Genomic DNA, 25,241 nt, shown 5'->3' with positions numbered 1-25,241 from the left:
TGTGATAAACTTAGTGTATAAGTTCAGAAAACGTCCTCTATTGCTCCTGTTAATTTGATTGAATATATAGGTTAACTTCAAAAATATAAACAGAATATGTTTGGATTGAATGTTTATGTGTGTGTGTGTGTGTGTGTGTGTGTGTGTGAAATATAATTTGACATTACACAGTAGACTAAGCTCATGACAATTTTTTTCCTGAAACCACCTTCAGAAATCTGTCACTTTTGTAGTTTGTAAAAAACGCAGAGGTTATAGGGGAAAGGAGGTTCTATGAATTCCAGCTAGTGCAAGAGCCAGATTTGGCTTCAGTAATTTTAGCATAATTCATTGTAAGGTGATAATCCCTAGGAACTTCAAGACAGTGAGAAACCTGAAAGCTCTTAGCAGCCATGAATGAATGAAAGGAATGAATGAAAGGTGGGATGCAGTGGCTGGCAGGGTGGGGCCTTGTGAGCCACCTGCCTGGTCTCTCAAGTTCCAAGTAGGCAGGGACACATGGAGGGGACCCTGGGCCTGATTGTGTCCTCTTAACCGGGATGTGGCCTGGTTGGCAGGGCAACCCGCCCTCACCTGGTGGCCTTCAGTGGGTGCCTTCATTGGTTGCCTTTGTTTAGTGCCCTCAGTTGGTGCCCTCAGTCGGTGCTCTTCAGTTGTTGGCCTTCAGTTGGTTTGTCAGTGGTGGAAGGAGAAGGAGCTCTATCTGTGCTCACTCCTCCTAAAGTCACAGTTCTCAGGCTTGTTGCACCTAGGCCCACTCTAAATAAACCAGGCAGGTTTGCGACTTTTACAGACAAGTCAACTCAAGGTAGGTGGGTGAGGTAAGCTGTGAGCTGCTAGTGGGATGCAGCCCTATGGCCAGGGTTGCCCATGACAGTGGGACCTTGCTCAGAAGAGGCGGCATGTTCTGAGCTCTGCAGACATAGAAGCAAGTGAAGGCCCAAGCTGCCTGAGAAGAGCAGAGTTGCCACAAGGGGACCATGCTGAAGTATCTCATGTGCACCAAAGGCAGCACCAGGCAGGGCTGAAGCAGGGGTTCTGTGAAGCCATCGTGGGACTCTGACATCTATGCGTGAGCGGCCAGAAAAGACAGATGCCAGCAGAGAGAAGCAGAGGCACCCAGCACATGCTGTCCCACAATGCCAGCCCCAGGCAGGGCCAGCTTAGAGTGTGGTGAACAGAACCATCCTGATGCTGCATTATCCATGAGGTGGAGGTGGCAGCAGCACCAGACCCCACTGCTTTGGAGCCTGCCTTTTGCTTTGGGAGCTGGCCAGGGTCCTGACTTGCAGCACATTGGCGACCAGAAGACCACCAAAGGTAGGGAGGCAACGAATACTGCTTGACTCATCTATGTGTTACGTAATGCTCATCCTAAAAGATTGAATACAGCAGGAGCTCCTCTGGCCACTGCTGACTCAAGGTTCCCCCAAAGACATCCACAGCCTGGGGCTCTCCGTCCTGCCCCTAGTTAGCTTTCCCAGCCCCAGGCCCCAATCAGGAGGACTGGTCCTCCCTCGAGTCCCCACCCATTCTTCTTTCTTCCTATCCCAATGCTCAGTTCTGTTTCCTCTTCTTCTTGCCCCAGGCTGCCTGAATACTAAGTTGTCAAAATACAAAATGTAAGCTATAGATTTCATTGTCGTAGAGAAAAGGTCTGACAGCTTTTCTGGTTAAACTTAAGTACCACGGTGAGACTCAAAATTTTATATCTTGAATTGTACACCAGACCTTTTTATTATAAAGCAATGTTAGAGGCACTCTTCTTGATTCCAATCATATAAAATGATTTTTTGTAGAGACAGGCTCTCACTCTGTTGCCCAGGCTAGTCTGGAACTCCTGGCCTCAAGTGATCCATCCACCTTGGCCTCCCACATTGCTAGGGTGACAGGCAGGAGTCACCACACCTGGCCTTTGGAGGTGCTCCTGCTTTGTGTGTATCGGCTGGTCTTCCTGCACAGCTGTCAGGAAGATGCTCCTGCAGCATAGTTGTAAATCTTTCTGTACAAATTCAGTGGATCCTGTGATTTTTTTTATGTGGAATAGCAATATATTATTTTAGAAAAGCTGGACAATTCAGTTAGTAACCTGGGGCTTAGAAAATTTTATTTCATGATCAACCCATTTCTTGGCCTAGAAAATGTCTTTTCTTAAAGCACCTGTTTATAAGGAGGTAAATATGTGGTCTAAATATGCAGCTTAGTAATCATCCTCATGAAGAACAGGACCACTGCAAGGCAACCTGGGAGGGAGGGAGTTTAGGATTGTTCTGAGGCCATAAAAACCAATGAAATTCACACATAAAAGGGTAGAGAAAGGGAATCCACATGTTTTGATTCCTTCCATATGCTGGGTACAACTCAGTCTTTGTTATGTTGCACAATCTTTGGTGTCAGAGAGAATGGAGTTTGCATCCCATTTCCGTCACTCATTATGATATGGTGGGGAATGTTTTTAACTTCACTGAGCCTCAGTTTGCTCATCAACATAAGATGGGAGTGTTATGTGACTTCCATAAGGTACGTGTGTAAAAATCTGGCCATGATGACTGTAATTTAAAAGATGTAGTTGTTACATGGCTTCCATAATGTAAGTGTGTAAGAATGTGGGCATAACGCCTGTAACTTAAAAGGTGAGGTTATTATGTGGCCTCCATAAGGTAAGTGTGTAAAAATCTGTCCACAATGACTGTAATTTCAAATATGAAGTTGCTACATGGTTTCCATAAAGTAAGTGTGTAGAAATCTGGGCATAATGCATGTAATTTTAAAGAATGAAGTTGTTATGTGGCTTCCATAAGGTAAGTGTGTAAAAATCTGGCCACGATGACTGTAATTTAAAAGACAAAGTTGTTATGTGGCTTCCATAAGGTACATGTGTACAAATCTGGCCACGATGACTGTAATTTAAAAGGTGAAGTTGTTATGTGGCTTTCATAAGGTAAGTGTGTAAATATCTGGCCATAATGACTGTAATTTAAAAGATGAGTTTATTATGTGGGCTCCATAAGGTAAGTGTGTAGAAATCTGGGCATATTGTCTGTAATTTAATACAATGGATTATGTGTCCTCCATAAGGTAAGTGTGTAAAAATCTGGGCCTGTTGTCTGTAATTTAATACATGGGGTTATGTGGCTTCCTTAATGTAAGTGTGTAAAAATCTGGCCTTAATGACTGTAATTTAAAATATGAAGTTATTATGTGGCTTCCATAAGGTAAGTGTGTAAAAATCTGGACACGATTCCTACAAATGTGTAAGTGTTCAATATATAGAGAAGGAGGACTCTTTTTCTGTCATCTAATTTTTAGAGCAAGCTTATAAAATTGGTGTTATATTTTGTAGATAATCGAACCAAGAGTCGGAGAGATTAAATAAGTCACCATAGTCACAAAGCAGTTCACAATACATACTGGGTAATTGTTATTTATTAGCAGCTTGAAGATCACATTTAAAATCTGTATTAACAGGGTGCTTTTCTCTCCCATAAGATTCTTTCTTTGTTGAAACCATAAATTTTAAGTTGCTCTATGAAAGTGAGCATTAGGTAATTGTGATGAACTTAGAGAAAATTTCCTAAACTTGCTACGCTATTAGTCTTGTTAATTAGGTTGAATATGTGTGTTATTTTCAAAAAAGGTAAGTTGAATATATATGTATTGAATATATAAAAAACTTGACATTGTAGGGTAGCCTTAAGTCATGGCAGTGTGTTTTTCTGAAAGCACATGCAGAAATCTGTCATTTTTCTAGTTTCCATAAAGCTCAGAGGTAATTGGGGAAAGGAGGCTCTATGAATCCCAGCTAGTGCATGAGGCGGATTTGGGTTCAGTAATTTTAGCATCATTCATTGTAAGGAGATGATCCCTAGGAACGTCAGCACAGTGAGAAATCTGAAAGCTCCCAGCAGCCAGCAATGAGTGAAAAGTGGGGCAGGACCGCTGGCAGGGCAGGGCCTAGTGAGCCTTGTGCCTACTCCCTCAAGTTGTGAGTCTGGGTGAAGTATGGAGGTGCCCTGGGCCTGACTGTTTCCTCTTAACCAGGATGCGGTCTGGTTGGCAGGTCAACCGGCCTTCACCTGGTGGCCTTCAGTGGCTGCCCTCATTGGTTGCCTTTGTTTTGTGCCCTCAGTTGGTACCCTCAGTTGTGTGGTCTTCAGCTGGGGGTCTTCAGTGGGGGATCTTCAGTTCGTGGGTGGTGGCAGATGATGAAGAGCTCTGTCTGTGCTCTCTCCTCCTGCAGTCATAGCTGTCAGGTTTGGTGTATCCAGGCCCATTCTAAATCAACCAGGCAGGTTTTGACTGCTGCAGAGAAGTCAGCTCAGGGTGGGCAGATGAGGCATGGTGCAGGCTGCAAGTAGGTTACAGACCCATAGTCCAGGGCTGTCCATGCCAGCCGTGCCTTGCCAGGAAGAGTCGGTAGGTGTGGAGCTCTGCAGATGTATGGGCAGGCAGAGGCCCAAGCGGCCAAGAAAATCAGAGTTGCCCCACGGGGACCACACTGACCTGTCGCATGTGCAGCTAAGTCAACCCCAGGCAGAGCCAGCACAGGGATTCTCTGGAGCCATCTGGGGCTCGGACATCTATGAGTGGACAGTCAGCAAAGGCACAGACCCCAGCAGAAAGGAGCAGAAGTGCCTGGAACACGCTGTACCCAATGCCAGGCCCAAGTGGGGCCAGCTCAGGGTGACGTGAAGGGAGCAGTCCTTCTGCTCTGAGATCTACGAGGTGGAGGTGACAGGAGTGCCAGACCCCACTGCTTTGGAGCCTGACCAGTCGGATTTGACTCAAGGTTCCCCCAAAAGTCATCCACAGCCTGGGGCTCTCCCTCCTGCCCCTAGTTAGCTTTCCCAGCCCCAGGCCCCAAGCAGGAGGACTGGTACTGCCTCGAGTCCCCACCCATTCTTCTTTCTTCCTATCCCAATGCCCAGTTCTGTGTCCTCTTCATCTTGCCCCAGGCTGCCTGAATACTAAGTTTTCAAAATTTAAAATGTAAGCTACAAATTTCCTTGCTATAGACAAAAGGTCTGACAGCTTTTCTAGTTAAACTTAAGTAGCAACAGTGAGACTCACAATTTCATATCTTGAATTCCAGACTATGCCCTTTTATCCTAAAGCAATGTTACAAGCACTATTCCTGATTCTAATTATAGAAAATGATTTTCTGTAGAGACAGAGTCTCACTGTGTTGCCCAGACTAGGCTCGAACTCCTGGCCTCAAGTGATCCACCCACCTTGGCCTCCCACATTGCTAGGATGACAGGCAAGAACGACCACACCTGGCCTTTGGAGGTGCTGCTTTGTGTGTATAGTCTGGTCTTCCTGCACTGCTGCCCGGAAGATGCTCCTGCAGCATATTTCTAAACCTTTCTGCAAATTCAGTGGATCCTGTGAATTTTTTTTTACATGGAATAGTCCTATGTTTTATAGAAAAGCTAGACAATTCACAATTAGTAACTTAGGGCCTAGAAAATTTTATTTCTTGATCAAAAAATCTCTTGGTCTAGGAAATATCTTTTCTTAAAGCACCTGTTTAAAAGGAGCTAAATATGTGGTCTAAATATGCAGATTAGTAATCATCCCCAAGAGGAAGAGGATCACTGCAAGGCAACCTGGGAGTTTAGGATTGTTCTGAGGCCATAAAAACCAGTGAAATTCACACATAAAAGGGTAGAGAGGCCGGGCGCGGTGTTCCAAGCCTGTAATCCCAGCACTTTGGGAGGCTGAGGCGGGTGGATCACGAGGTCAAGAGATCGAGACCATCCTGGTCAACATGGTGAAACCCCGTCTCTACTAAAAATACAAAAAATTAGCTGGGCATGGTGGCGCGTGCCCGTAATCCCAGCTACTCAGGAGGCTGAGGCAGGAGAATTGCCTGAACCCAGGAGGCGGAGGTTGCGGTGAGCTGAGATCGCGCCATTGCACTCCAGCCTGGGTAAGGAGCGAAACTCCGTCTCAAAAAAAAAAAAAGGGTAGAGAAAGGGAATCCACATGTTTTGACTCCCTGCATATGCTGGGTACAACTTAATCTTTATTATAGTGCACAACCTTTGGTGTCAGAAAGAACTGGATTTGAATCCCAGTTCCATCACTCATTATGACGTGATGGGGAATGTGTTTTTACCTCTGCTGAGCCTCACTTCGCTCATCTATAAAGGATGGGAGTGTTATATAACTTCCATAAGTTACCTGTGTAAAAATCTGGCCAGAATGTCTGTAATTTAAAACACGAGGTTGTTATGTGGTTTCCATAAGGTAAGTGTGTAAAATCTGGGCATAATGACTGTAATTTAAAACATGGGGTTGTTATGTGGCTTCCATAAGGTAAATGTGTAAAAATATAAATTCGTAAGTGTTCAATATAGGCAAAAGGAGGATTCTTTTTCTCTTATCTAATTTTTAGAGCAAGTTTATAAAATTGTTATATTTTAGAGTTAATCAAACCAAGGATCAGAGAGATTAAATAAATCACCATAGTCACAAAGCAGTTCACAATACACACTGGGTAATTGTTATTTATTAGCAGTGATGAGGATCGCATTTAAAATACTGTATTATGTGGTGGTTTTCTCTTACATAAGCCTCTTTCTTTGTTGAAACCATAAATTTTAAGTTGCTCTATGAAAGTGATCAATAGAAAACTGTGATTAAACTTAGTGTATAAATTTTAGAAAATATCTTGTTAGTCTTAATTTGCTTGAATCTGTGTGTTATTTTCAAAAAATGTAAATTGAACATATATGTATTGAATACATTTGTGTGTGTGTGTGTGTGTGTGTGTGTATATATGTATGTATGTATAAAGCTTTACATTATGGATAGCCTTAAGTCATGGCAATGTGCTTTTCTGAAAGCACATGCAGAAATCTGTCATTTTCTCGTTCTGTGAAGCTCAGAGGTTATGGGGGAAGGAGGTTCTACATTGTAAGGTGATGATCTCTAGGAATGTCATCACAGTGACACCTGAAAGCTCCCAACAGCCAGCAATGAATGAAAGGTGGGGCGGGGCCAATGGCAAGTGGGGCCTTGGAGCCATGTGCCTGTGCTCTCAAGTTCCAAGTTTAGGGGGAGGCATGCAGGGGACTCTGGGCCTGATTGTTTCCTCTTAACCAGGATGCAGTCTGAATGGCAGGGCAACTGGCTTTACCTGGTGACCTTCACTGGGTGCCCTCATTGCTTCCTTGGGTTGGCACCCTCAGCTGGTGGTCTTCAGTTGCTGGGCAGCAGCGGAAGGAGCTCCGTCTATGTTCTCTCCTCCCGCAGTCACAGCTCTCAGGCTTGTTGCATCCAGGCCTATTCTGAATAAACCAGACAGGGTGGTGGCTGTTGCAGATAAGTCAGCTCAGGGTCAGCAGGTGGGGGCAGGGTGGGGGCTGCTAGTGGTGTGCAGCCCCATGGCCTGGTACTGCCTGTGTCAGCCATGCCTATGCTGGGAAGAGGCAGCAGGTGCTGAGCTCTGCAGACATGGGGGCCAGTGAAGGCCCAAGCTGCCTGAGATGTGCTGAGCTGCACCTTGTGGATCATGCTGACCATGTGCACCAAAGGCAGCCTGAGGCATGGCCAGCACAGGGGTTCATTGGAGCCAATCTGGGCTCTGACATCTGAGTTGGTGGCCAACAAAGAGCCAAGCCCCAGCAGAGAGGAGCAGAGGTGCCCAGAGCACACTGTACCCCAATGCCAGCCCCAAGTGGGGCAATATCAGGGTGCAGTGGGAAGAGACGTCCTGACAGTCTGAGATCTACCACGCAGAGGTGGCAGTAGCTCCAGACCTCACTGCTTTGGAGCTGCACAGGTGGATTTGGGAGCCAGAGAGGGTCCTGACTTGCAGCACATTGGCGCCCAGAAGACACCCAAAGGTAGGGAGGCGGCAGACACTGCTTGGCCTCAGGAACTTCTCTGGCCATTGATCACCCAAGGTTGCATCTGGTGGTATCCACAGAATGGGGCTCCTCCCTCCTTCCCCTAGTTAGCTTTCTTAGGCTCAGGCCACAAGCAAAAGGACTGGGTCTGCCTTCCCAAGCTTATCTTGGTTCCCTGCTGGGTCCATCCAGTTTCCTTCCTCCTTCCTACCCCAATGCTGAGTTCTGGGACTTCTTCTGCTTTCCCTAGGCTAGCCAAAAACTAAGTTTCTAAACTACAAAATGAATGCTACAGATTTCCTTGATGTAGAGGAAATGTCTGACATTTCTTCTATTTAAACTTAAATAGCCCTATTGGGACTCACAACTTCATATCTTGATTTCTAAACTACAGCTCTGTATTTTGAAGCAAGGTAGAGGTTCAGAGGTACTCTTCTTGATAGCAGTCATTAAAATACTGGGTGTTTTTTGTTTTGTTTTGTTTTTTGTAGAGACAGGGTCTCACTGTGTTCCCCAGGCTGGTCTCAAACTCCTGATGTCAAGTGATCCAGTCACCTTTGCTTTACACATTGCTGGGCTGACAGGCAAGAACCACCACACCTGGACTTTGGAGATACCCTTGCTTTGTGTGTTTCCACTGGTCCTACTACCCAGTTGTCAGTAAGATGCTCCTTGAGCATCATTCCAAATCTTTCTGGACAAACTCAGTGGATCCTGTGATGTTTTATATGTAATAATACCTTTGCTTATTGCAGATAAGGTGGACAATTCAGTTAGTAACCTAGGTCCTAGAAATTTTCTTATCTTTCTTTTTGGGATAAAATTTTGCTCTTGTTGCCCAGGCTGGAGTGCAATGACATGATCTTAGGTCATTGCAACCTCTGCCTCCTGGGTTCAAGTGATTCTCCTGCCTTAGCCTTCTGAGTAGCCGGGATTAGAGGTATTCACTACATACTTAGCTAATTTGGTCCTTTTTAGTAGAGATGGGGTTTCACCATGTTGGTCAGGCTTGTCTTGGACTCCTGACCTCAGAAGATCTGCCTGCCTTGGATTCCCAAAGTACAGGCGAGAGCCACCATCCCTGGCCAAAAATTTCATTTCTTGATCAACAAAGTTGTTTCTAAGGAGATGCCTGTAGTCTAAATATGCAGATTCCTAGTCATTTCCAAGAGAAAGGGAACCATGGCAAGGCAACCTGGGAGGGAGTTTAGGATGGTTCTGAGGCCATGAAAGCCATTCAAATTCACACATAAGAGGGTAGAGATAGGGCATCCACATGTTTTGGCTGCCTCCACGTGCTCAGAACTGGATTTGAATCCCAGTTCCATCACTCATTAGGACAGGATGGTGAATGTGTTTTTAACTGCTCTGAACCTGTTTGCTCATCTATAAAAGATGGGATTATTATGAAGTTTCCATAATGTAAGGGTGTAAAAATTGGTGTGGGCCAAATTACTGTAATTTAAAGAATAGGGTTGTTTTAAGGCTTCAATAAGGTAAGTGTGTACAAATCTGGACACAATGCCTATACTTTTGTAAGTCTTCATTATGTAAAGGAGGAGGATTATTTGTCTCTCATTTAAGTTTTAGAGGAAGTTTATAAAAACTGGTGTTACTTATGTTTTTGAGATGATCAAACCAAGGATCCAAAAGATTAAATGAATCACTGTTGTCACAAAGCATTTATTGTTCACAAAGCATTTATTGTTCACAAAGCATTTATTGTTCACAAAGCATTTATTATTCACAAAGCATTATTGTCAGAAAGCATTTATTGTTCACAATACATTTACTGGGTAATTGCCAGATAAAAGTAGTAATGATGATCACATTTAAAATCTTGCATTGAGAATGCTTTTCTCTTACATAAGCCTCTTTGGCCTCTTTGTTGAAGCCATAGATTCTAAGTTGATGTATCAAAGTGATCATTAGGAAACTGTGATATACTTAGTGTATACATTTTAGAAAATGTCCTCTATTACTCATGTTAATTTGATTGAATATGTGGGTTATTTTAAAAAATGTAAATGGAGTATGTATGGATTGAATGCATATGTATATATACGTGAAATATAATTTGACACCACACAGTAGACTTAGCTCATGGCAATGTTTTTTCTGAAAGAATCTGCAGCAATCTGTCACTTTTGTAGTTGGTAAAAAATTCAGGTTATAAGGGAAAGGAGTTTCTATGAATTCCAGCTAGTGCAAGAGCCAGATTTGGCTTCAGTAATTTTAGCATAATTCATTGTAAGGTGATAATCCCTAGGAACTTCAAGACAGTGAGAAACCTGAAAGCTCTTAGCAGCCAGGAATGAACTAAAGGAATGAATGAAACATGGGATGTAGTGGTGGGCAGGGCGGGGCCTTGTGAGCCACATGCCTGGTATCTTGAGTTCCAAGTTGGCAGGGACACATGGAGGGGACTCTGGGCCTGATTGTGTCCTCTTAACTAGGATGCGGCCTGGTTGGCAGGGCAACCCGCCCTCACCTGGTGGCCTTCAGTGGGGGCCTTCATTGGTGCTTTTGTTTAGTGCCCTCAGTTGGTGCCCTCAGTTGGTGCCCTTCAGTTGTTGGTCGTCAGTTGGTTTGTCAGTGGTGGAAGGAGCAGGAGCTCCGTCTGTGCTCTCTCCTCCTACAGTCACAGTTCTCAGGCTTGTTGCATCTAGCCCCATTCTAAATAAACCAGGCAGGTTTGCAACTTTTACAGACAAGTCAACTAAAGGTAGGTGGGTGAGGTAAGGTGCGAACTGCTAGTGGGATGAAGCCCTATGGACAGGGTCGCCTGTGCCATTGTGCCTTTGCTGGGAAGAGGTGGCATGTTCTGAGCTCTGCACACGTGGAAGAAAGTGAAGGCCCAAGCTGCCTAAGAGTAGAGTTGCCCCAAGAGGACCACGCTGAAGTATCTCATGTGCAGCACCAGGCAGGGCTGAAGCTGGGGTTCTGCGAAGCCGTCCTGGGACTGACATATGAGTGAGCATCCAGAAAAGGCAGAGACATCAGCAGAGAGCAGAGGAACCCAGAACATGCCATTCCACAATGCCAGCCCCAGGCAGGGCCAGCTCACAGTGTGGTGAGGAGAACCATCCTGATGCTCCAAGATCTAGGAGGTGGTGGTGGTAGCTCCTCACCGGACTGCTTTGGAGCCTGCCCAGTTGGGTTTGGGAGCTGGCCAGGGTCCTGACTTACAGAAGATTGGCGACCAAAAGACGACCAAAGGTAGGGAGGCAACGAATACTGCTTGGCTCATCTATGTGTTATGTTATGCTGATCTATAGAAGATTGGATACAGCGGGAGCTCCTCTGCCCACTGCTGACTCAAGGCTCCCCCCAAAGACATCCACAGCCTGGGGCTCTCCCTCCTAGTTAGCTTTCCCAGTCCCAGGCCCCAAGCAGGAGGACTGGCTCTGCCTCAAGTCCCCACCCATTCTTCTTTCTTCCTATCCCAATGCCCAGTTCTGTGTCCTCTTCATCTTGCCCCAGGCTGCCTGAATACTAAGTTTTCAAAATTCAAAATGTAAGTTACAGATTTCATTGCTTTAGAGAAAAGGTCTGACAGCTTTTCTAGTTAAACTTACATAGCCACAGTGAGACTCACAATTCCATATCTTGAATTCTACACCAGACCTCTTTATCATAAAGCAATGTTAGAGGTGATCTTGATTCTAATAATATAAAATGATTTTTTTGTAGAGACAGGGTCTTACTGTGTTGCCCAGGCTAGTCTCGAACTCCTGGCCAATCCACCCACCTTGGCCTCCCACATTGCTAGGGTGACAGGCAAGAAGCATGACACCTAGCCTTTGGAAGTGCTCTTGCTTTGTGTGTATAGTCTGGTCTTCCTGAACAGCTGTCAGGAAGATGCTCCTGCAGCATAATTCTAAATCTTTCTGCACAAATTCAGTGGATCCTGTGATTTTTTTACATGGAATAGCCCTATGTTTTATAGAAAGGTAGACAATTCATTCAGTTAGTAACCTAGGGCCTAGAAAATTTTATTTTTTGATCAACACATCTCTTGGCCTAGAAAATATATTTTCTTAATCAAAGCACCTGTTTATAAGGAGCTAAATATGTGGTCTAAATATGCAGCTTCGTTATCATCCCCAAGAAGAAGGGGACCACTGCAAGACAACCTGGGAGGGAGTTTAGGATTGCTCTGAGGACCTGAAAACCAATGAAATTCACACAGAAAAGGGTAGGGAAAGGATAGAGAAAGGGAATCCACATTTTGAGTCTCTCCATATGCTGGGTACAACTTGGTCTTTGTTATGTTGCACATCCTTTAGTGTCAGAAAGAACTGGATTTGAATCCCAGTTCCATCACTCATTATGGCGTGATTGTCAATGTGTTTTTAACTCCTCTGAGCCTCAGTTTGCTCATCTATAAAAGATGGGAGTGTTCTGTGACTTCCATAAGGTACGTGTGTAAAAATCTGGGCATAATGCCTGTAATTTAAAACATAAGGTTATGTGGCTTCTGTAAGGTAAGTGTGTAAAAATCTGGACACGATGCCTATAAATTTGTAAATGTTCAATATATCCAGAAGGAGGATTATTTTTCTCATCTAATTTTTAGAGCAAGTTTATAAAATTGTTATATTTTGTAGTTAAACCAACAATCAGAGAGATTAAATAAGTCACCATAGTCACAAAGCAGTTCACAATACACACTGGGTAATTGTTACTTATTAGCAGCAATGAGGATCACATTTAAAATATTGTATCATGTGGTGCTTTTCTCCTACATAAGCCTCTTTCTTTGTTGAAACCATAAATTTTAAGTTCCTCTATGAAAGTGAGCATTAGAAAATTGTGATGAAACTTAGTGTATAAATTTTAGAAAATTTCCTTTATTAGTCGGTGATTTGCTTGAATGTTATTTTCAAAAAATGTAAATTGAATATATATTTATTGAATATGTATGTTTAAATATATAACTTTATAGGGTAGCCTTAAGTCATGGCAGTGTGTTTTTCTGAAAGCACATGCAGAAATCTGTCATTTTTCTAGTTTCCATAAAGCTCAGAGGTAATTGGGGAAAGGAGGCTCTATGAATCCCAGCTAGTGCATGAGGCGGATTTGGTTTCAGTAATTTTAGCATCATTCATTGTAAGGAGATGATCCCTAGGAACGTCAGCACAGTGAGAAATCTGAAAGCTCCCAGCAGCCAGCAATGAGTGAAAAGTGGGGCGGGACCACTGGCAGGGCAGGGCCTAGTGAGCCTTGTGCCTACTCCCTCAAGTAGTGAGTCTGGGGGAAGTATGGAGGGGACCCTGGGCCTGATTGTCTCCTCTTAACCAGGATCAGTCTGGTTGGCAGGTCAACCGGCCTTCACCTGGTGGCCTTCAGTGGCTGCCTTCATTGGTTGCCTTTGTTTTGTGCCCTCAGTTGGTACCCTCAGTTGTGTGGTCTTCAGCTGGGGGTCTTCAGTAGGGGATCTTCAGTTGGTGAGTGGTGGTGGAGGATGAGGAGCTCTGTCTGTGCTCTCTCCTCCCACAATCATAGCTGTCAGGTTTGGTGCATCCAGGCCGATTCTGAATCAACCAGGCAGGTTCCAACTGTTGCAGAGAAGTCAGCTCTCAGTGGGTGGGTGAGGCAGGGTGCTGGCTGCAAGTAGGTACAGCCTTATGGTCCTGGGCTGCCCGTGCCAGCCGTGCCTTGCCAGGAAGTCGGTAGGAGCAGAGCTCTGCAGACATATGGGCAGGCAGAGGCCCAAGCAGCCCAAGAAACGCAGAGTTGCCCTATGGGGACCATGCTGACCTGTTACATGTGCACCAAAGTCAACCCCATGCAGAGCCCCAAAGGGGTTCTGCAGAGCTATCCTGGTGCTCTGACATCTATGAGTGGACAGCCAGCAAAGGCACAGATCCCAGCAGAAAGGAGCAGAAGTGCCTGGAACATGCTGTCCCCCATTGCCAGCCCCAAGCAGGGCCAGCTCAGGATGCGGTGAAGACAGTCGTCCTGCAGCTATGAGATCTACGAGGTGGAGGTGGCAGTAGCACCAGACCCCACTGCTTTGGAGCCTGCCCAGTCAGATTCGGAAGCCAGTGAGGGTCGTGTCCAGAAGACAACCAAAGGTAGGAAGGCTATGGATACCCCTAGGCCTCAGGACCTCCTCTTGCCCTGCTGACCTAAGGTTCCCCCCAGAGGCATCTACAGCCTGGGGAATCCTCCCTCCACTCCTCCAGAGCAGGAGGACTGGCTCTGCCTCAAGACCCCAAGCCTTCTTTCCCTGTTGTGTCCAGACGGTTTATTTTCTCCTCCCTACCCCAATGCCCAGTTCTGGGCCCTCTTCTTCCCACAGCCTGGCTGAAAACTAAGTTTCAAAATACAAAATGTATGCTACAGATTTCATTGCTGTAGAGGAAATGTCTGACTGCTTCTCTATTTAAACTTTGTTCTCTTCATTTCTTTTAAAATTAGAATAATTAAATCTCATGACAGATGTGCCTTTATAACTTGAAAATACTGTACTCAATTTTTACAAAAATATTTAATTTTTCTTTTTATAAATTTTTGGCAAACAGGTAGTATTCAGTTAAGTAACTAACTTATTTAGTGTCGATTTGTGAGGTTTTAGTGCACCAATCACCCCAAGCAGTACACACGGAATCCAATTTGTAGTCTCTTATCTTTCTCCCCCGTCCCACCATTTCCCTCTCAGTTTCCAAAGGCCATTGTATTATTTTGTTTTGTTTGTTTTTGAGACTGAGTCTCACTCTGTCACTGAGGCTGGGGTGCTGTGTCACAGTCTCAGCTTGCTACAATCCTTGCTTCCCAAGTTAATGCAATCCTCCTGCTTCAGGCTCCCAAATAGCTGGAATTAGAGTTTCAGGTCACCACATCTGGCTATATTTTTTGTATTTTTAGTAGTGACAAGGTTTCACCAAATTGGCCATTCTGTCCTCCAACTCCTGACCTCAAGTGATATCCCCCCCGAGCCCATCTCAGCCCGCCCTATGGCTGAGATTACAGGAATGAACCACCAGAGTCCAGCCAAACTTTCCTTTTTTTTTTTTTGTTTATTTCTAATCTCCTGAACTCATTCTTTGAATTGTCATATAGATTAATCAAATTACTGGAAAACTAGTTTAAGAAATAAACAGGCAGAACAGTGGTGCTGAGCATGGCTAAAGCATCTCTGCGTTCACGGGGAGAGGTGCTGAAGACCTTCCAGCATGGGCTGGGCGGCAGTTCAGTTGCAGGAGAAGCAGCCCGAGTGTGGAGAGGTGGCCGTCCTCTGTGGGATGCTTTCTAAGGAGCCCCAGAAATCAACATAGAGCTTCTTCTATCTGATTCTCTCCCAAATGTAAACCTTCCACGATTCAAGCTTTGTGTCAAAAGGACAAATTAAAAGGTAAGAAAATAAGATTGGGCCGGGCGCGGTGGTTCACGCCTGTAATCCCAGCACTTTGGGAGGCCAAGGCGGGTGGATCACGAGGTCAAGAGATCGAGACCATCCTGGTCAACATGGTGAAACCCCGTCTCTACTAAAAATACAGAAAATTAGCTGGGCACAGTTGTGTGTGCCTGTAATCCCAGCTACTCAGGAGGCTGAGGCAGGAGAATTGCCTGAATCCAGGAGGCAGAGGTTGCGGTGAGCCGAGATCGCACCACTGCACTCCAGCCTGGGTAACAAGAGTGAAATTCCGTCTCAAAAAAGAAAAAAGAAAATAAGATCACCAGGACTTTTGGTGGGGGGGTAAAAAAAACAATTCGAGATTATTTCAGGAAACCCCACATTTTGCCCAAATCTCTATTGTGTTGAGGACAATGTTTAAAAGTTGCTCCTGTACTCAGTGTGGTATGATTAGGAAAAACAACAATGTAACTTTTTTGAACAGAAATAGGTTTTCAAGGTTTATTCTTCCATTATGAAAAGGTTTTCTAAAGTAAAACTATTCCTCTCCATGATCCCAGTTAATCCAGACCCTCCTCAGTGGGGTTTATCAAATTACTCACCTTCCTGAATCTTTTCCTGAATCTCATATAAAGTTTTGTTACAGAACCTCAGATTTTTCATAAGGTCTTGTGTACCATGTCATGCCTGTGAATTGCTTTTTTTGCTATATTTTTATTTTTTTTGTAAGAAGTAGCCAGCGAGTATCTTTCTTTGCTTTAGACATGTAAACTGCTTTGAATTTTCAGATTAACTTGCAAGAATGTGGAAAATGCTTTGCTAACTCTTCTTTTCTGGCTTCCTCCCTCTCAGGACCTAAAACAGGCACCCCCCTCAGATGCCCCAGGCTGCACATTCTGTCAGTGCTGTTCTCAAAGAGGCCCAGACACATACTGAAACATGGAAGGTGAGGTGGATTTTGTTGTGTTTATATCTAGTTCAGGAATTATTGTCTTTTAACTGCAATTTAAAAAAAAGTTTCTTTTTATGTTTTTGAATTTTTTAACTTTTCACCCAGGCTGTAATGCAGTGGTGTGATCATGGCTCACTGTAGCATCAACCTTCTGGGCTGAAGCCATCTTCTTGCCTCAGCCTCCTGAGTAGCTGGAACTACAGGCTTATGCCACCAAGCCTGGCTAATTTTTACTTTTTTTTTAGAGATAGGAGTCTCACTGTGTCATCTAGGCTGGTCTCTAACTCCTGGCCTCAAGTAATCCTTCTGCCTTGGCCTCTCAAAGTGTTGGGATTACAGGCATGAGCCACCACTTCCGGTCTATTCTTTTTACTCTTACTGTAATTATGTATTTGTATTTGTTTTTAACATCTTATTTTTGTACTTCCTATTACCCTGGATTTGTCTGGTTTTTAACTTCCTTTCTTGTCTACTTCATGTAATTAGGATTTTTCTCTTACTCTCCTTTTTAAGCTTCTTATTGAAAAGTTATATACTGTGTCTATTCTTTTAATGGCTAGTTATAATAATAACCATACTCAATTAAGTCTCAAGTTAAACAACTTTAACCTAGAATATACATAGACTTTGGAACACTTTAGTTTCAAAAAAAAAAAAAAAAAAAAAAAAAAAAAAAAAAAAAAAACCACACACACATTATTGCCTAATATTTGAGTTATAGCTGACTTACCTTTTTTTTTTTTTTTTTTTTTTTTTTGGAGACAGTCTCGCACTGTTGCCCAGCCTGGAGTGCAATGGTGTGATCTCCATTTACTGCAACCTACACCTCCAGGGTTCAAAGGATTCTCCTGCCTCAGCCTCCTGAGTCGCTGAGATTACAGGCATCCACCATCCTGGCAATTTTTTGTATTTTTAGTAGAGAATAGGTTTCACTATGTTGGTCAGGCTGTTCTCAAACTCCTGATCTCAGGTGATCCACCCACCTCCACCTCCCAGATTGCTAGGATGACAGGCATGAGCCACTGCACCATGGCAGATCAGTAGAAGTGGGTGCATGCAAAAGAGGGGCCAACCTGGAGAGGCAACCTTGCTTATGTCAACCCTCTCTCGTGGTAACTAATCCATTCCCATGAGAACTAACCCTGAAAGAGATTAATTCATTTTAATGACCTAATGACCTCTTAAACCACCTACCTCTCAGCACTGCCACATTGAGAATCAAGACTAAACATAAGGGCCAATTTATATTCAAAGCATAGTACTCCATATCTTTATCTTTGCACAGCTTGATAGCTCATTTCTTTTTGGTTTGTTTGCTTTCTTTCCTTCTTTTCTTCTTTGGAGACAGAGTCTCGATCTGTTGCCCAGGCTGGAGTACAGTGGCACAATCTTGCCTCACAACAACCTTCACCTCCTGGGTTCAAGCGATTCTCTGGATTAATAATCTCCAGTAGCTGGGATTATAGGCACACCACCACATGCAGCTAATTCGTGTTTTTAGTAGAGATGGGATTTCATCATGTTGCCCAGGCTGGCCTTGAACTCCTAGGTGCAAGCCTGAGGCTGCACATTGCTGTCAGTGCTGTTCTCCAGAAGGCCCAGACACGTGCTGAAACATGGAAGGTGAGGTCAGCAAGCAGCTGACACACATTCCACCCAGCCAGCCCCCATAAGCCCATGTTCTAAACCATTTGCATTGTTCCAATAACTGCTCTTTTATAAAGTGAAAATAGGCTGGGTGCCTGGCTCATGCCTGTAATCCCAGCACTTTACAAAGCTGAAGCAGGAGAACTGCTTGAGCTCGGGAGTTCCAGACCAGCCTGGGTGACAGAGGGAGAACTCCTTGCTACTAGAAAACAAATTATCCATGCGTGGTAGGGTGCATCTGTGGTTCTAACTACTCTGGAGCCTAAGGTGTTTGAACTGCTTGAGCTCAGGATTTCACAGCTGCAGTGAGCTGTGATAGTGCCACTGCAGTCCAGCCTGGGTGATAAAGACTCTGTCTTAAAAAAAGAAAAAGAGGCTGGGCGCGGTGGCTCACGCCTGTAATCCCAGCACTTTGGGAGGCCGAGGCGGGTGGATCACGAGGTCAAGAGATCGAGACCATCCTGGTCAACATGGTGAAACCCCGTCTCTACTAAAAATACAAAAAATTAGCTGGGCATGGTGGCGCGTGCCTGTAATCCCAGCTACTCGGGAGGCTGAGGCAGGAGAATTGCCTGAACCCAGGAGGCGGAGGTTGCGGTGAGCCGAGATCGCGCCATTACACTCCAGCCTGGGTAACAAGAGCGAAACTCTGTCTCGGGGAAAAAAGAAAAAAAAAGAAAGATAAAAAGGGTTACACTAAAAAAGGTACATTTTCTATTTTTCCCATTAATGTCCTACATACATCCCCAGGGTGATGGAGGAGAAAATATATTAAGATAATAGCCAAATTGGAATGATATTCATAACTTTTTTCAACCAAATAATTAGTGAAGATTCATTTAAATCTATATTAAAATCATAGCTAATAACTGGATTTAGTTACTGATCTAGTTCATAACCACTTGGTTGACTGTATAAATTCTGTTGAAGATTCCTCATGTGTGATTCAGATGAAGATTCCTCATGTGTGATTCAGAAAAACTTAAATAACTATGTCAATAGCATATCACCAAGCTAGGACAGGCAGGGTGCTTAACTTCAGAAATTTTTCACTTCTTTTACCCCTTCATTTTGTCCATCAGCCAGTGCTGAAAACAATTAAATCTTAGTATTTATTGAACATCTTAAAATTCTGAAAAGCACTGCAGGCCTTTAAAAGTTGGATTTCCTTAATGTTCTTATCTTCTCATGCCTGACAATCTCTTCATGCAATGTGCTTTCAGCTATTATTATTTTCATTATTTCAATATGCAAAGGAAAGCATTTAAAAATGCTGAAAGAAAAGAATACCAGAATAGAAATCACTTAACTATATGTGAACACCAATATCCAAGCTACCTGTTCAGAAATTTTAAAAAAGTACATTACCAGTAAAGCTTATTAGAAGGCACTGCATTAGAAAAAAAAACTTCCAAATTTAATCTTCAGTAGTAAAAGGCTATGAGGCAGAGGAAGAAATAAACTAGAACCCTGATAATAATTATCATTCCAGTTTACATTTTATCATCACTAAAAAAGGAGAGATTCAATCCAGCTGCCTGGGGACATTTCATTATATAAATTATTATCTGTTTCAGTATTGGCAGAGGAAGGGCTATACCTCCATTAGACTTTAGCCAAATGTGGCGTTTCTACCAGTAACACACACTGGTAATTTTTCTTTTCAGAACTCACATATGTATTTCATTTGATATCATCACAACCTGAGACACAGGTCATAAACAGGGACTATGGGGCCCATTTTATACCCAGTGAACCAGTCAACTTTCGCAGTTGAGGAAAGGTAAACTGTCCAGGTGAGGTGGCTCATCATCTGTAATTCCAGCACTTTGGGAGGCCAAGGTGGGCAGATCACTTGAGCCCAGGAGTTGGAGACCAGCCTGAGCAACATGCAAAAAAACCACCTCTACAAAAAATACAAAGATTAGCTGGGTGTGGTGCCATGTGATTGTCATCCCAGCTACTCAGGAGGCTGAGGCATGAGGATCACTGAGCCCCAGGCTCAGAGGTTGAAGTGAGTTGAGCTCACACCACTGCATTCCAACCTAGGTGACACAGCAAGATCTTGTCTCCAAAAAAAAAAGGGGCTGGGCGGGTGGCTCACACCTATAATCTCAGCACTTTGGGAGGCAGAGGCAGATCACTTGAGGTCAGAAGTTCAAGACTAGCCTGGTCAACATGGCAAAACCCTGTCTCTATTAACAAAATTAGCCTGGCGTGGTGGCACGGGCCTGTCATCCCAGCTACTTGGGAGGCTGAGGCAGGAGAATTGCTTGAACAGGGGAGACAGAGGTTGCAGCGAGCCAAGATGATGGCATCACTGCACTCCAGCCTGGGCGATAGAGCAAGACTCCACTCAAAATAATAACAATAATAATAACAGTAATAAAAGTCATTTAGAGTCATTTCTCTATTCCAGAGCAAAGACGAGCTTTGAACAAACCAAATAATCAAAGTCAACACTGGCCAGTAACAGAAGCGAGTAACAGCAGATGACTCCAGATGCTGCATTGGAAACAACCTGTGTGACAGCCCTGCCTGAATGGCATAACCTGAAGCTAATCATGAGGAAATATTTACAAACAAAAATGGAGAGAAACCCTACAAAACAGCTGACCTATACTCTCCAAAAACGTAAATGTCACGACAATCAAGGAACCGTCCCAGATTAAAGGAGACTAGAGAAATGGGACAATTGGACCAACGCATCAAACATAACGAAAATCCCCCATCTTGAATTTGCCTTGGCTATCAAGGATATTTTGGAGACAACTGGCAAAATCTGCATGAGGGCTATAGATTAGATATTAATATTGAGCCAATATTAATATCCTGATTTTGAATATTATACTACAGTTATATAAGCTAATTCCTTGCATTTAGGAAATACACATTATTTAGAAATAAAGAGGCATCATGTCTGCAACCTACAAACAATTCAGAAAAAAAAATCTGTATTATGTAACTGTATTCATATTTATCTAGAAAGAGAGGAGGAGAAGGGGGAGAAAGGATAAAGTAAATGTAGTAAAATGTTAATATTTGGGGAATAATATCCAAAAATTCTTTGTACTACTTATAATTTTTCTGTAAGTCTGAAATTGTGAAAATAGAACTTTTTTTCATAATGATATGAACTATAACCCATTGAATAAAATAAACCATGAATCCATATTGATACAAGTAAATGAATAAATTGAGGGTTTGATGAGGAACAGAGATGTACATAGTCTCAAATTACCTCCCCATAAAATACTAATTATCCACAATGTGAAAAAATAACATTACAGAGGAGAAATTCAGCAGATACCACTGTTAGTGATCAATGCTAACATCGCCAGTAACAGGGCAAATCAAAACTGTATGGTCACAGGTAACATGCAATGAGATCACTGGGTCACTTCTGTGATACTCCTGCCAAAAAATCATACAACCTAAACCTAATCACCATGAAACCCATCTGAGGGACGTTCTACATTACTGGACTTTACTCTTCAAAATATTCAAGGTCACGAATGTCAAGAAAAGACTGAGGAACTGTTCCAGACTGAAAGAATCTAAGAGACATAACAACTAAATACAAGCCGTGGATTGGAATGGGATCCTTTTGCTATAAAGGACATTACAGAGAAGTAACAAAACTAGAATGTATTAATGTTGACTTTCTGAATGCAAGATTTGCACTGAGTTATGTAGACTGTCCTGACTTGTAAGAATACCCACTAAAGTAAATAGGGGTGATGGCATAATGTCAGCAATTTACTCTCAAATAGTTCTGGGGGGAAAGTCTTTGTACTAAAACTTGGAAATTATCTCAAAATTGAAGGCTATTTCCAAAAGGTTAATCAAAATTAAACAGAAAAGGTGAATTAGGCAAATCTCATTTCTCCCTGAGGAAAGATCTACATAAATCAGTGTTTAAAATTAAAATTATGTAAATTTGATGGCACTGTAACAATTGTAATACATCCACACATGAACAACAACCACAGTTCTTGCACAACAAAATGACGTCTAAGTCCAATTCTACCACTACACAGAGTGATAAAAATTATAAAATACAAAGAAGTCATCAATTAACTGCACACTATAAAGTATTAATGACAACTTCGTGATCTGGTTCTTTAAACAGCTGACATTTGGGCAGTTTGTATATGTAAAACTCAATATTCCTAGTTTTCACTGGCAAAATCCACTTAAAGGTTAAAGAAGCCAAGTAACGTTGTTTAAAATACTATATAAATTTTGATCAGACACCTATAATATAAAAATATTTCCCTTTAATAAAGATTTTCATGTCATATATTAATATCTAATGAGAAATAATTAAAATGTCACGTAAACAGCCCAGTAACAAAATATTATCCTTCAGATCATATAATTTTTCTTTAAAACCTGTACATACTCTCTTGATGCTTTCCAAACTAGATCTTGATTTAGATTTGACTCATCAGTAGATCCTAGAGGAGAAGCCACTGATCCAGATTCCAATTCAGCAGCAGCTAGAATGACAAAGAAGGAATTATACTCATTACCTAAAAGACTGCACAGTTAACTAAGAGGAAGCCAGTAAAAGAGTTGAAAATTTTGTCAGTACTAATAAGAAAGAAAAATCTGTTTATACAAGTAATATATAAGATTACTATTAATTTGCCCATGGTTCCACATCGAATTAATTATCCTTGTGGTTAATTATCAGAGCTTCTGGCTTTCTCACTCTTCATTCATTTATTCAATAACCATGTGCAAAGTAAGCACTGGAATTACAAGATGAAGATGATACAGTCCACCTCTAACAAACATATGCTATCATCTGAAGAAACAAACATACAATTTCCATACAGAGTCACAGACACCACGACAGGCACATGACAGGGCACTAACACACAGAAGGGACACCTATCCCAGTTCCGAGTCAATACTGTGGGCTTTTTGATGGAGGCAATAGGTAGACTGATACCTGAAGGACGAAGAAAACATGGGCCAGGTAGAAAAACATGGGCCAGGTAGAAGGAAGAAGCAAATGCCCAGAGCTGGAGCTAAGGAAGATCGCTGTGGAATTCCATGTGGTCTAGGGTGGCTGGACAACAGAGCAAAGGGGCCCGGAGAATAGCAAGGGGTGAGAAATAAGGTTGAATAAGGTGACAGGGACCACATTGATATGAGTGTTTTTATTCCATGCTAAGGAATTTGGAACTTCTCCTGAGGGCAAATGGAAACCAATGACAAAGTAAATGTCTGGAGATTTTAAATGTTGCCTGTCAAGTGACTGCTTATGAACTGTGATTCCAGACTAAGTATTACTTGATGAGTCTGGGGTCTTTAGGCCTTAAATCACTACCATAACCCTGAGAAGTTGATGATGCCTCTGTTTTCTGAAAATAATTTCCACATGCTGGTTGACAGTTCTATGGGGATGGCAGAAGTGAAGAAAGTGTAGAGCCAAAAAAAGAGATGCAAAGACTTCCTGAGATGTTTTGAAAGCTATGGAACATGATGAATTAATGAGACATAATAAGTATACTCTTCACTATGAATGTTTATGTTTTCACATCTTTCATTAGATGTGTGTAAGAAAGAATATTTAATGTAGTATCTATTAGCCAAACAATGGAAAGGGATGCCACTCACCATTTACAGTTTATTTCAGAAATCAATCTAAATTTAATTCATGAATTTTGGCAACATACCTTCTTCAAGTTCTCTAGTTATATTTTTTTCCAACTCCTGCTGCATCTGAAATAAATCAAATGTTATTTATAATGTTTAAGTTAGACAAGAGACATTATCATAGGAATGATACATCACTTACAAAATGTGGCCTGTAATACTCTTAAACACTACACTTGATTGCTTAAATATCAAAATAATCACATAAATAAAATTCCTGCTTGTTTTAAGTTTAGATTTTAACAATGTGTAATGTTATTTAATCTGATACGAAGTACAATTAATATTGGTCTATTGCATATACATCATTTCAGAAAGGTAATGTTTTCTCTCAGTAGTACAAAGGTAAAACAACTGAAGTCATAGTTTGCAATGAATGCATTCTTAGCAAATGAATGTAATTCTTAACAAAACTCTGACCTTTATAAAGCCTAATCAGTTTTTTCCCTTTAATGGATTTTTCCTTAAAATAAACTTTCCAGCCAGGCACAGTGGCTCACGCCTATAATCCTAGCACTTTAGGAGACCAAGGCAGACAGACTGAGGTCAGGAGTTCAATACCAAGCTGGGCAACACAGTGAAACCCCTGTCTCTACTAAAATACAAAAAAGCCAGGTGTGGTGGCATGCACCTGTAATCTCAGCTACTCAGGAGGCTGAGGCAGGAGAATTGCTTGAACCCAGGAGGTGGAGGTTGCAGTGATCTGAGATCGCACCACTGCACTCCAGCCTGAGCAACAGAGCGAGACTCCACCTCCAAAATAACAAAGAAAAAAATTTTCCATTCTCTACTTTTAGAAAATTAAAATTTTAAAGTATGTTCTATGCTGTTTTTTGGTGCAGAATCATCAACATATACAGGAAGAAAGTGATACTGTTATATGTCATGTGAAAATTCTACTGATAAAAAAGTATGTAAAAATAAATATTATGCTACCTATATATTATGAATAACATTATTCATGTAAACACAAAGATTTCAGAAGATATGCTCAAAAAATGATAAATATAAGTTACAGCTAGTTTTCAAGCTTAGTTTCTTTGACTCACAACTTTAAATTATAAACAAAAAATACATTGATTTCAGATATTAGTACCAATTTTTTTAAACATGACTAATTATATTTATACACTTAATTACGAAATGTGTGGGAGTATTTCTGACTATATTGCAAGTGTTCCATTTAGAGCATTCTTATTTAAATATTTTTTATAACGGTTATTCTCTCACTAAATACCCAGAACATGGTCGGAAATAGTAGACTATATAGCGAGCATAATAGGTACTTTGTGGTGATAATATGATATCCAATGCCTTTAAAAATGTGACGCATGAAGATAAAAATTTTTGACTAACAGGTTTCCCACTATTTTGTAAGACTGTTTTCCATATATTTCTGTGACAATAACATTATAGACAGGCCTTATAAATGAATAATGTGACAACAGCATTAGTAGGTCCTACAAAAGTAATAACTCAATACCAAATAAAGGGAGAAGACTTTATTGAACTAATCTTATATTGCTATTCGTTAATAAACACAACGTAAAATATACATTTTTATATGACTTGTATTAAGGAACTACTAACGTAATGTAGTTCTTCTCCTAAATATTTACTTCCTATGTGTAGTAAATTTTACTATTTCTTTATACCCTATTTACAAATACTTTCATAACATGTACATTTTGCTTAAAAGTGAAATACTCTTAACAAATTGCTTACCTTATGCTGAAGAAAACTCTCTAGAAAG

The 25,241-nt window shown here is 42.0% G+C and overlaps 1 protein-coding gene and 1 long non-coding RNA gene across 10 annotated transcripts in view; one reads left to right on the top strand and one right to left on the bottom strand.

Annotated features, from left to right (window-relative positions):
- Positions 1–7,253: 7,253 nt before the first annotated feature.
- LOC110568240 (uncharacterized) lies at positions 7,254–22,123 on the top strand. The gene is made up of 3 exons (XR_002478544.2): positions 7,254–15,216; positions 16,072–16,165; positions 20,238–22,123. It is a non-coding gene; the product is annotated as an uncharacterized LOC110568240 (long non-coding RNA).
- ANKRD26 (ankyrin repeat domain containing 26) overlaps positions 16,885–25,241 on the bottom strand; it is a 102,595-nt gene continuing 94,238 nt past the window's right edge. For 4 of the 9 annotated variants that reach the window (XM_064368579.1, XM_012437820.3, XM_012437819.3 and 1 more), the window contains 2 exons: positions 23,509–23,554; positions 20,993–22,320 (listed from right to left, as the gene is read on the bottom strand). In XM_064368579.1, the coding sequence (XP_064224649.1) occupies positions 22,187–22,320; positions 23,509–23,554 (180 nt within the window). In that variant the 3' untranslated portion in view covers positions 20,993–22,186. Of the gene's footprint in view, positions 19,092–20,992; positions 22,321–23,508; positions 23,555–25,241 lie in introns of those variants that run through there. The other 5 variants (XM_064368577.1, XM_064368580.1, XM_064368576.1 and 2 more) reach the window with 4 other exon arrangements.

The sequence above is a fragment of the Aotus nancymaae genome, unplaced genomic scaffold, assembly GCF_030222135.1.
Source record: "Aotus nancymaae isolate 86718 unplaced genomic scaffold, 86718_ANA_hifiasm-v0.15.2.pri h1tg000077l, whole genome shotgun sequence".
In the NCBI taxonomy this organism is placed as follows: Eukaryota; Metazoa; Chordata; class Mammalia; order Primates; family Aotidae; genus Aotus; species Aotus nancymaae.
The sequence above is the reverse complement of the archived record's forward strand: the minus strand, read 5'-3'. Positions and strand labels throughout refer to the sequence as shown.